This window comes from Helianthus annuus, chromosome 2 (assembly GCF_002127325.2).
Source record: "Helianthus annuus cultivar XRQ/B chromosome 2, HanXRQr2.0-SUNRISE, whole genome shotgun sequence".
In the NCBI taxonomy this organism is placed as follows: Eukaryota; Viridiplantae; Streptophyta; class Magnoliopsida; order Asterales; family Asteraceae; genus Helianthus; species Helianthus annuus.
The window spans coordinates 11,321,900-11,333,630 of record NC_035434.2 but is presented as its reverse complement, the minus strand read 5'-3'; the positions used below and the strand labels follow the sequence as shown (position 1 = coordinate 11,333,630).

At 39.0% G+C, this 11,731-nt stretch overlaps 2 protein-coding genes across 2 annotated transcripts in view; both read right to left on the bottom strand.

Moving 5' to 3' along the window:
• Positions 1-1,874: 1,874 nt before the first annotated feature.
• Positions 1,875-4,773, bottom strand: LOC110943444. Its single transcript, XM_022185194.2, has 7 exons — positions 4,670-4,773; positions 3,923-4,006; positions 3,735-3,842; positions 3,193-3,646; positions 2,931-3,114; positions 2,469-2,723; positions 1,875-2,400 (listed from the first exon to the last, which is right to left on the bottom strand). Exons 4-7 carry the CDS (start codon positions 3,618-3,620, stop codon positions 1,972-1,974), a joined length of 1,296 nt encoding a protein of 431 aa, XP_022040886.2. The 5' UTR covers positions 3,621-3,646; positions 3,735-3,842; positions 3,923-4,006; positions 4,670-4,773; the 3' UTR covers positions 1,875-1,971.
• The window catches only part of LOC110885937, a 17,580-nt gene continuing 9,763 nt past the window's right edge, over positions 3,915-11,731 (bottom strand). Inside the window, exons 6-7 of the mRNA XM_035980182.1 lie at positions 4,670-4,772; positions 3,915-4,229 (exon numbers count right to left, since the gene is read on the bottom strand). Coding sequence (XP_035836075.1) covers positions 3,915-4,229; positions 4,670-4,772 — 418 coding nt within the window. The remainder of the gene's footprint in view (positions 4,230-4,669; positions 4,773-11,731) is intronic.

The window sequence follows — 11,731 nt, the reverse complement described above, 5'->3', positions numbered from 1 at the left end:
TGTTTGAACAACATAAACATTACATATTTAATGATTTTGTTATGACTGAACTTTATGTAATCTATGACATTCACATGTTTTTTTACATGATATGCGTGATTAAATATCTCAATTGATTTTTTTTACCCCTTTTTTGTGATTAATCATAACCATACACAGGACTATTTGAAATGGAGACTTCAAGTGACCAAACACTGATTCTCATCTCCATAACTAGCGTAATAAAATAAAAACTCATGCGTGATAATAATTAACATGCACTTTTTTCATATCAATATTGCTAAAGCAACATTCAAAAAAGTATGAGACATCAAGTGACATAACACTGATTCTTATCATCATAACTAGCTATGGGTGGATGATTTACCAAAATATACCCCCACATATAAGTTCAATACACATAAAACTAGACTTAAAACTACCATTGTTCAAAATACCAACAACACATTAGGTCATCCCGAAAATCAACAAAATAGTGTATTAATCAGCCATACCACCTACTTCGGTGACATTATCTTCCCAACCTCCTTCTCGGACGTCTCCATCTTCTCTTCAACGGTCTCCACTGCATCTTTCAGATATGAGTATACCAAGTTATCTGCAGATGCTTGATCCTTCATCAGTTGTATTCCTTTCTCCCTCAACAAAGACTTTGGTTCTTCCAGCAGCATTCCCCACACTTCCTGGTTTTTTTTTTTTTTGTTGTTCTAATAGCCTTCCCTGCACATCCAGAATACTGTTACAAGAGTTAACATTAGAAGCAAGTTCCGTTAACCTGCGGGTATTCAAGAGCTCCTTGATTGCTTCGTTCGCGGGATCTGTCGACATTGTTGTTTTTGAAGAGAGTTTGATATATTTTTTTTTTGAGTATATGCCTAATGGGGGGTGAGTGAATCATATATGTGTGTTACTGCGTAATTAATTTTGGTAGTTGAGAGATATTTTTGGTAAGTTAAATTTAATATTTTACATCATTACAAGTCATATCGACTTAACAGTAGTCTATCTAGTTATAGGGTTTCATTATTTGGAGTGATAAGTATTTTATATATCAAGTTGTATTTGTATACTGATAATGTTTGTCTAATTATCACTTCATGCGGGATAAAACTTGGGCATGCGTTATTTTTTTTAATTCCTGCGGTATAAATTGGACATGCGTGATTTCCTAACTTCAAGCGTTTTTTTTATATAAAAGGAATCTAACTTGTATCTTGCGTGATTTTACATAAAAGCAATCTAATTTGTATCATGCGTGATTTTTTGTTACATAACATATGTACTTGTAATGGGCCAAGAAAACTACAAAAAAAAAAAAAACAGCTGTCATGGTCAATAATTTTATATTGTCCTCTTGCTCTGCAATTCCCTTTTATATATCGTTGGAAAACCGTTCAATTTTTATCCGTTCAATTTTTATTTTAAAATATGGCAGATTCTTGTAATTCATCGAGTGGTTCGTCTTCGTCATCTGGTATGCGTGCTTATCTAAAAAAGAGAATCGAGGATCAAATAGCTGAAGACAAGTCTTGTAAGGACTTGCTGGAAACTAACATTCATAGGGTTAGAGAGAACATGAAAAGGAGAGAAGAGATACTGAATTTGTTGTCTGGTATGTCAGATTCAAGTGTCAAAGAGGTGGCTATGATGTTTATGGTTGATCTTGGCAAGCGGGATGAGAAACAGTTAAAACAACTAGCGGACGCCATTACCGTCTTAGGATGCTCTATGGAGTTGAAGATCCAGTTTTTAGAGACTTATTTCTGATGGTTATTATGTATCGTCAATCATATGGGGTGTGAAATCATGTCTATCTAAGTGTTTTATATTTTGTATGAAAGTTGTGTGTTTGAATAATGAAAATGTCCGAGTAGTTTATGTTTATAACCAGAAATTATTAGAATTATAAATAAAAATAAAAAATCCAACATGTCAAAGATGTTTGGAACAAAAGACAGCAAGATAGTAGTCCTACGACTTTTCATTTTGTTTCCCCTTTTTGAGGTTGAAGAACTGATCCAATCTGTTACTTATTTTGCTATCTAGATCGTGCAAAGCATCTGCGGGTATCGAATTCTTCATAAAGTCCGTAGCTTTGTCGTATACCTCTTTCCTTATAAGATTGTAGTCGGACAATACAATCTTACTAAGATACCTGTACCGCAAAAACCGTAGTTGTGAATCTTGAATCTTCTTTTGGTCTTCCGTTTTAAACCCTGCATTCCATGGAGATTTGCCCTTGTATGTCTCCATATGTCTCATAGTGAAGACACCACAGTCACAACCGTTTTGAAGAGTTCTCCAATCCATTTCCTTTCGAATTATTTTTGCCTTTTCCAACTTTGTTATCCACTCTTTTTGTCCAATTTTGCCTTTTAGGTATAGTATTAGAACTCTCCGCTATAAGCACGATAAAAAATCATATTAGTACCTATTCATCATAATAATAAAAAGCTACTTAGAATTACCAGCTTTTCGGGGCGTCCACGGTAGCGTTTGGTAAACGATTCGACATACCTAGAGTTATCTATTAACTCGATATCTCCATTTTTCATGTTAAAGCATAGGCACCAGTAATGATCAGAAAGTAGTACTGGAATGAAGATGAGATCAACTTTGTCAACTTTCTTCACCTGATACTTACACAATATATCGTCTACGCTTGGTCCGAATACTTTCAATCGATCACTATCTGTGATTTTTGGCTCAAACATTTCGTCTTGCTACAAGAATTTTCGTGATTTTTCTCATTAAAATCCATCGCTCCATTTAAGCGTTAACAAGAGTGATTATAATATAGAATGGTTGGGTAACATTAAACATGTATTCATTAAACATTAATACACGGGTGTGTAATATATAAAAATGCAACCATGCGTGATTAACATATTAAATTTTCAACCTTGCGTGATTATTGTTGAAAAACTTACCAATATTGTAGTTGGCAAGAACAGCCTGTAGGGTGATGATTTTTTGTCCCTTTTTTTCTCTTCAAAGTTTAAAACATCTACAAATGCGTCCATTCCACCATATGATATGTATTGCGATGGGTGGAAGGTTTCAAATATGATTTTTAGCGTTTCGACTCCACTGTCAGACTTGTATATCAATGTCCTGTTTTTTAATACCAACAAAGAAAAGTTTAAAAAAAGATGAAATTTTTAAACTAATTATTAGGGTTAAAAATCTTACCCAATATCTCCCACCGGAGCTAAGAGATAACAGATGATTGTTTGGTCACGTCCCAAAAGTGGCTCATATAAGTTGGTTACCCTGTTGCAGTAAGGTGATCTGTATGCGTCACCTAGTTCTGCCATCCGCTTTTCGTTCTTTTCCCTGATCATGTTGATACGCGTTCTCACTAGGTGTGTATGCCTCTCGTCATCCGTTTTATTTGTGTTCGCTGACACAGGAGTCTTTTGATTACTTGCACTTGATGTTTGTAGGATTGGAGCCAATTTTAAAAGTGTCTCAACCGACTGCATTTCTGCTTCGGTCACTTCATCAGGTTCATCAGCGGATGTTGTCGGAGGCTTTTCTTTATCATAGGCGTCGGTTATTGTATTCTGTTTATGTGCTTGTTGCTGACTGCACTCTGCCAAATTTACAGGTTGGTCCATGTTGTTTACCACATCTGCTTGTGCCACTGTTTTTATGTTTGATTTGGTTAATTTTTTTGTAATCACAAGCTAAAAAAATGTACCTTTTTTTAGTAATGAACGTATTTTTGTTACCTTCTGTAGTCTGCCTGTATACGCCTGGTTCGATGGTTTGTAAGGCAGCCAGGCATGAGTCCGAAATACCACCATCATCAAATGGGGTATTATGAACATCATCACATCCTATAAAATCCCAAACGTTTTGGTTTTTATTAATCATAATTTCCTGTAAATATTAACAAATAAGAGAAATTATTATATACCTTTATCTTTCCCTGTGTTTTCATGTTCCACCCTTGCATCTCCATCGCCCTCTAACTCTTGATTTGTTTCGCCACCCTGTCCAACTTTGTTTTGAACCACCTCATCACCAGCAGAGCTTACTTCATCAGGTATCGAAACTGTATTTTTAGAAACTGTATTTTTAACCGCATCATTCCATTTTTTACACCTTTCCATAATTTCAACATCCCAGAAAAACTTCTCCTTTACCCCCTTAACGAGATTATTCATATCCGAAACCAGAGAAATGTATTTCTTTATATTATTGTCCATTGTTTTCAACAACACCTGCGGAATTGGACATTCAAAAAGTTCAAGCGTGATTACCAGTCTAAGAAGCCAAGTTTCATTTTTATTTAATATCATGCGTGATTATCAGGATATGTGTTACTACTAAAAAGTTGGACCAACAGCTTAAACTTGTGGGTAGTAAATAAAATTAGAAGCCCATTGCACTTTTTATGGCATCAAGATTTATGCTAATGGGCCTCCTATTTGACAGTCATATATATTTTTTCCTTAGTCCAGACTTATGTCAGCCCAAACCAGCAGCAGCATACGTTCATTTTTTGAAACCCCAACTGTCAAATTCTGAAGTCCCCAACCATGCGTTATTAATTTGTTGTCCAATATGCGTTATTACATGTACAGTAATTATTTTCTAACATCATAAACAAGTATTATAGCATGTGTTATTGACAGTAACAAAAACAAAAAATCCAGTTTACCTTTTTACTTTTTTTCGAGGCTTCCCACGCAGCATGATCATAGATCACCCCGGTTAGTTGAACCGGAGTGCTGCAGTAGTCAATCTCTTTTTGCGTTTGTGTCCTGTAACACCTCGAAATTTTGTGTCCAATGATGTGTTAACACGTGTCATTTGATTACACGTGGCATCTATAATAAATAAAGGACTAATTTTGACAAACCTTGAAAGTATATAAATTCGAGGGTTATAAATGTCAACAAGGGTAAATATACTGTATAGTATCCCTAAATAATGCTTAAACCTTCAAACGAATAAATTATAGATCGTACAAAAACAAAACGCGAAAGAAAGTGAGAGATTACAAACTACAGGGGTTAACTGTGTCAACATGTTTAATAATACCTCTGAGTGACCCTTTAACGTTCCCAAGACTTTGTAACGGTAGTATACCCACACTAAAATAATATATATGAATTTCGCGAAGTTTCGATATGAAACAAGAAAGTTACGATCGAATTCGTAGAAGAAGGGTTAAAAGCGTCAACAGTGAAAGTTAAGGCTTTCCAATATAAATAATAAATAAACCGGGGACTTAATAATGCGGGTAATTAACACGAGGCCCCTATCGGTAAATAACCGAGGGCCAAACCGCAAAGTTACCCCTTCAAAACCGAAAGGTCAGGCAAATCATTACGAAAGATTTCGTTATTAATGGCCCGATTCTGATAATCATGACAAAAGATTTAAAAATTCAGAAAATATAACCTTAGGCGACCCGCGTGAAGTTTCAACATAAGTTGAGGCGGGCCGCGAGCCTCCCTTATAACTCGCCTGATTTCTTAACTTTAGGCGACCCGCGTTAAAAAGCATGGGATCTCCCATGCGGGCCGCGTAAAGTGCCCAGATGCAGAAAAATGGTAACTACTTGGCTTTTGGAACTTGTGAACGATTATGCATGTAATTATGGGGCATGGGCACCCTACAAATGACCCATACATTTAGGGGACAACTACCCATCAGCTCTGGACTGATAGTAGAGCTTGTAATGATCATAAGTGGCCTTCTTTGGCTATAAATAGCCACTTCTTGTGCATTACCAATCACACAACTCAAAAACACTTATAACTGATCATTCAAGAGCTCTCTAGCTTTCCCTTCTGTTCTCTCATCAAGAGTTAACTTCTGTAAGTCGTTCATAACCATTTTGGTTTCACATTTCCATAGTTATAGCCTATAAACGCAACCGTCGTAACTAACGGTTGTCATTGCAATATCTTGCAAACGATTCAGTCTCATGACGAATCAAAAATGGTTATGAGTTGGTATTTATGTGGGTATTAAACCTCTAAAATGGTTCCCCCTGATCACCACTCTAACTATGTCAAATATCGAGTCAAACGCGCGGTTAAAAAGTCAACAGAAAGCTATTTTAGCAATTTAAGCATAATCTGTGATATATATGTTATGGAACCTGTTTTGATAATCATAAAACATGATAATAAGTATATAAACATGTTTGCGCTCGTTTGAATCGATCATTTACTATATAGAACCGGTTCGGAGCCGAATGTCGCAAAAGTTTGACTTTTGCTTTGACTCCAGTTCTGACCCGTTTTAGTGAGGTATAAAGATACCTTAGGACTCTCTTAGGACCAGGTCACATGTTGGTATACGCCTCTGTGGTCGGTTCATGAGTTATCCGAGTCTTTTACCTATTTCCGTCATTCGCCTAAAAGTTGACCGTAACGGCCTTTTAAAATTAAAACGAGTATTTCGGACACGTGAACGGACCAAAACCTTGCTTATTAAATTATAAGCATGTCCCTGAAGTTTCACGTCAATCCGAGGTCTAGAATGAGAGTTATGCTAAAAGGCGCACTTTTAAGAAAGTTTTACAATTAACGGCGCAATTAGCATAACGCCCATCTAACCCAAGTTTTCGTCACTAAAACTTTTACCCACTGTGGTAAAATAATATTTTGGGAATTTCAAAGATTTTTAATAATTTTTACCTTGCTCATAACCTGCGGTTATGGCTACGGTTCGGTAAATACCGAATATGCCCTTTTTGGCCAAAACGGGAGTTCTACAAGGTCTGTTGACCCGATTCCAGTTGCCACTGGTTTTAAATAATAAATAAAGTATTTTAAGCTTTATAAGCTGTTCGGGAAACTCAGATTTCCTGTAGAACTCGAAAAGCCTTTTTAAAAGTCTTTAAAATGACCGAAAAGCCCCTACGGGGCATAATAATAATTTAAACTCGTTACGGGCATTACGGAAGGTATCCTACTGATACCAAAATACTTTTAAGGCATATTGACTTAGGAAATAAGCGTACGACTCTTATGGTTAACCGTTTCGCCTATTCGCGCACACGGTACGGCTCATGAAACTAGTTTTCGTGCAATAGCCGATACGGGTCAAATTATACTATTTGAACCCCAAAATCCAGAGTATGAACTATAAACCCATATGAAACAAGTCTCTGAACTTGTTGGGTCCAAATCATACTCCATTCTCGGTTTTCGCCTTTTCGTGCGAATTAACCATATCTATATATATCGGAATCAACCGGTTTAAGCTACGGCTACTGTAAGGACCGTTAGGATTCTAAGAGGTTAATTAAAACCTTCGTTCCAGATTAGGAGCCCCAGTAAAAGCTATCGGTGACTTGATCTAAATTAAGGATTAATACTTGCAAAGGTAAATACTTTTGACTTATTTCCCCTATATGGGCTTGGGTTACGGTATATTAATACCGCTTGATTGAGCACTATATTCGTCCATCGCTTAGGTGGATAACTAAATAATATGATCGGCTCATTTAAACAGTTTTGTTGCTTATAAGCCTTTGGGGGGTTTAATGACCGTTGTCCCGGATATCCTTGGCATCATTTTACGAAATGGCCACGACCATCGACATCCCGGTGTAGGCGTACACCCGGTATAAAGTGTCGACATTAAAACTAAAAGACGTAGCCGTTGGTTTCTGTACTACGGTTTTACGCAAACGTGGTGTGTCTATAAATCTTTAACCCGGCACGACCCGGGCTACTGAACGCATAAAAGAACATGTAAAACGTTCACAAGATCATTATGAATTTTCCCAAGTTATAAAAGAGTTTGTGCCTTGTGCATTCAAATCAATTTTAATAAACATTTTCAAATGTGTCAGTTGAATGTATTTACCAGTGTAAACTGACGTATTTTCCCCAAAAAAAAAGATTAAGTGCAGGTACCTAAACGTAATTGGCTGGTATTAGCTCCCTAGCGTCGGGATAAGCCTCGCAAGCTTGATTGCAGTATCTAATGGAACAATACCTTACTTTTATTTTCGATCCACTGTGGATATTCAACTCTGTAATACATTGATATTATGATCAGAGGTTGAAATTTTTATATTTATCTTATGCTTCCGCTGTGCATTATATAATTGTGTGGTTTGACTATATTGTTGCCAACATCGTCACGGTAATCCCCCACCGGGCCCACCGGTGAGACACGTGGAATTCGGGGTGTGACAGGTTGGTATCAGAGCCAACATTGAGTGAATTAAACACTATCCTAATGTGTTTAATCTCAGTGACACAATTGCACATACTTGAGTCTAGACAATAACTTAGGACAAATTCGGATTAATACTCCTTTTTGTCTTTATTTTCGATTTGATTTTTAATAAGTTTTGGAGCAGGAAAATGCCACCTGTTATATTCCGAGGAAGAGGAAGGGGACGAAGAGGCCGAGGAGAAATCGTGACACATCACGATAGCGAGGCTGGACCATCTGGTACAAGACATCCTTCGATGACACGAAGCGAAGAGCCACAACGACGAAGAGATCTTTACGAACCAGCGAGGCATTCCACTTCGCACAGCTCGACGCCATCCTACCGACACTCCTTTGGGCCAGATTCAGAAAATAATCCCAACAACCCACAACCTTCCTTCATACCTCTACAACGTTCGGTTTCGCACCGGAACTACGACGACCCTAGTCCGTACTACGTAGCTCAGTTTAATCCGGCTGACTACATACAGGAACCTTCAGGTTTTGTTCCACTAGGACCACAAGACCATTTTTCTGAAGATCCCATGGAGGAAGATGAGGATCCAACTGAACCAGCTCGTGGTACGCCCACGCATCCGATAGAAGTATCTGATGGATCTTCATATCATGGTCCGCAGTATCAAGGACCAGACAGCTTTATGGCCTTGTTTGACCGACATGAGTGGTACAACACACCATCTCATCAGACATCGCAACCGAGACATCCACAGGATCCCTCTGAGGATTCACGCTTTGAGGCAGTTACGCCACCACCTCCGCCACCGGCACAACCAGTAATACCTGATCCGCCGAGGCGTAGGAGGACCAATGCTCGTATGTCTACACGAGGAGGAGGGGGTAACCACTTCAGCACTCCTCGACATTCTAGTAGCAGCCACTATCCGCCGCTACAAGAAGAAGGACCTTCAAGTCCTATACAAGAAGCGAACTCCGCACCTACTGCACGAAATTCGCCACCCTTTGGGTATGACCAACCCATACCAGCTTACACAGGTCCAACGGGTTACAACCCGTTTGAACCATCACAAGCACAATACAACTATGGCTATGAGCGCGACCCATATGTGGTGTCGGCTAGATATAATGCGCGCTACCCTGACGGAGCACATGGAAACATGGGGCCACCGGATTACTCAGCTCATGGGTATCCAATACCTCCCAGACCTCCCGTTCCGCATCAAGCGCAACAACCACGTTTTTCTCCTCCTGAACAGGAAGAAATACTCCATCGACTAGATCGTGTGGAGAGAGAGTTCGAGGAAGAAAAGAAAAGCCACCGAGGATTTCTCAAGGGCTTGGCGAATCTACTAAAGGGCAAAAAGAAGAAACGTGACCACTAGCCCTTAATAGTAGTACGAATGTAATTTCTATTTTGAAATAAGTCCCTATGTGGACAACTTATCGTATTTCAGTCCCTACGTGGACTTATCTTTAGTCCTTGCATGGACACCTATCTTATATTAGTCCCTGCGTGGACTTGTCACTTATTTTAAAAACCTCTATGGAGGTATGTATTATTTGAAAGACCCGTTTAGGGCAATATGTAATTGTATTTGAGAATTTGGAATGTATGTTATGAGTTTGTTTTAATAGATATAAAAATAAATCAAAACCATTCCTTTTATATTGATCTGCCTAATAAAGAATCTTAAGGGGGTGAAACCTAGCTTGGGGTCTTTTAAGATCAGTCAAGATGGTACGACCTAGCTGAAAAGATTCTGATTCCCTGTTAACCTCTGTACGCATGTTAACATTCATGGCAGATATGATTCGTTATAATCACGCACGTCATTCTTATACAACAATCCTTTGAGGATTTCAAAACCCAACTAAATGATATATAGATCGTGGGTTGAATCACCAATAAAGGTGATCAATATTATAAAGACATCCATTTAGTGATGCGATGCCTACGGGCCAGTACTATAAAGACATCCATTTAGTGATGCAATGCCTACGGGCCAGTACTATAAAGACATCCATTTAGTGATGCAATGCCTACGGGCCAGTATTATAAAGACATCCATTTAGCGATGCAATGCCTACGGGCCAGTATTATTAAAACATCCATTAGTGATGCAGTGCCTACGGGCCAGAATTATTAAAACATCCACTAGTGATGTAGTGCCTACGGGCCAATATTATCAAAACATCCATTAGTGATGTAGTGCCTACGGGCCAACCATATTAAGACATCCATTAGAGGTGTAGTGCCTATGGGCCATAATAATTGTCCTATAAGACAAAAGGCAGTAGTAGTCTATGACTCTCTGTCAAAAAGAGATAAAAGAACTATGGTTCAACTCTCTATGCCTTTGATTTTCTGAAATCTCGGCTAATATCATAAAACATCATCATGATTAGGCTTTATGCCGCCTATACTATTTATATATAGTTGAAGTAGGACATACTCAGATCCTAATATGTAATGAACTAATAAGTTAACCGAATATGGTCTCTGTACCATGGTTGACAAATTGTCATAAAAGACAATCATATAATAATCTCCTAAATTAAAATTTTGTTATCTTCTGTAACAGATTCAAGTTACAATGGCGGATCCCAACGGAGAGAACAGCCACACGAATGAAGATGACTATGACAATGCGTCAGTACATTTGACAGGCGCACAACTAAAGGCTCTGATCAACAATGCTGTCCAGGCAGCTATTGATCGTCAAAATACTGAGTCTCAAGGCAGATCTGTGTCAAAACCACCCTCTAAACCAAAGACACACTCCAAACCACCCTCTGAACCCAAGAAAGATGACGACAAGCATTCGTCTACTGAGCACAGCGTTCACCGCGATAGAGAATATACTGATGCGTCCAGCGCTAAGGGTTGCACCTACAAATACTTTGTATCATGTAAGCCCCGTGAGTTTACAGGGGAGAAGGGTGCGGTTGATTGTATCACCTGGCTGGACGAGATGGACACGATTGTGGACATCAGCGGTGTGCTGAGAGGGATGTGGTTAAGTTTGTGTCTCAGTCATTCAAGGGCGAGGCCCTGGGCGTGGTGTGGAGAGCTCTGGTGCAGGCTTCAGGTAAGTCTGCCTTTGTACAAGATGTCATGGGGGAGTTTATTACCCTCATAAAAGAAAACTACTGCCCTCAGCACGAGTTGAGAAGATTGAGGCAGATTTTGTCTCACTGGTGATGACAAACCTGGATTGTCAGCTTATCTGACAAGCTTTAACACTATGTCACGCCTGGTGCCATATCTTGTGACACCAGAGTCAAGAAGGATTGCCCGATTCATTGGGGGCTTAGACCGGCGATCAAGGCCAGCGTAAAAGCCTCTAGGCCAACGACCTTCAGGTCAGTTACTGACCTCTCCTTGTCTCTTACACTTGATGCCTGTCCGTCTGAGGGCACAAAGGAGCAAGGAGGCTGAAAAGCGAAAGCGTGAGGATGATACCTCACGAAAGTCGGTAAAAAGCACCGTGGAAACGGTGAGGGCAAAAAGAGGGTCGGAGGCAAGGAAGGAGGGGCAAGCTGATGAGACCTCACT

Excerpts from the sequence above, each read along its gene's own strand:
- LOC110943444 (XM_022185194.2), bottom strand. The coding sequence starts at position 3,620 with ATGGACCAACCTGTAAATTTGGCAGAGTGCAGTCAGCAACAAGCACAT. Across the intron at positions 3,115-3,192 it reads GCTCCGGTGGGAGATATTGG|GACATTGATATACAAGTCTG; the intron begins GTAAGATTTTTA and ends ATTAAAAAACAG. Across the intron at positions 2,724-2,930 it reads TCTTGCCAACTACAATATTG|CAAGACGAAATGTTTGAGCC; the intron begins GTAAGTTTTTCA and ends AAATTCTTGTAG.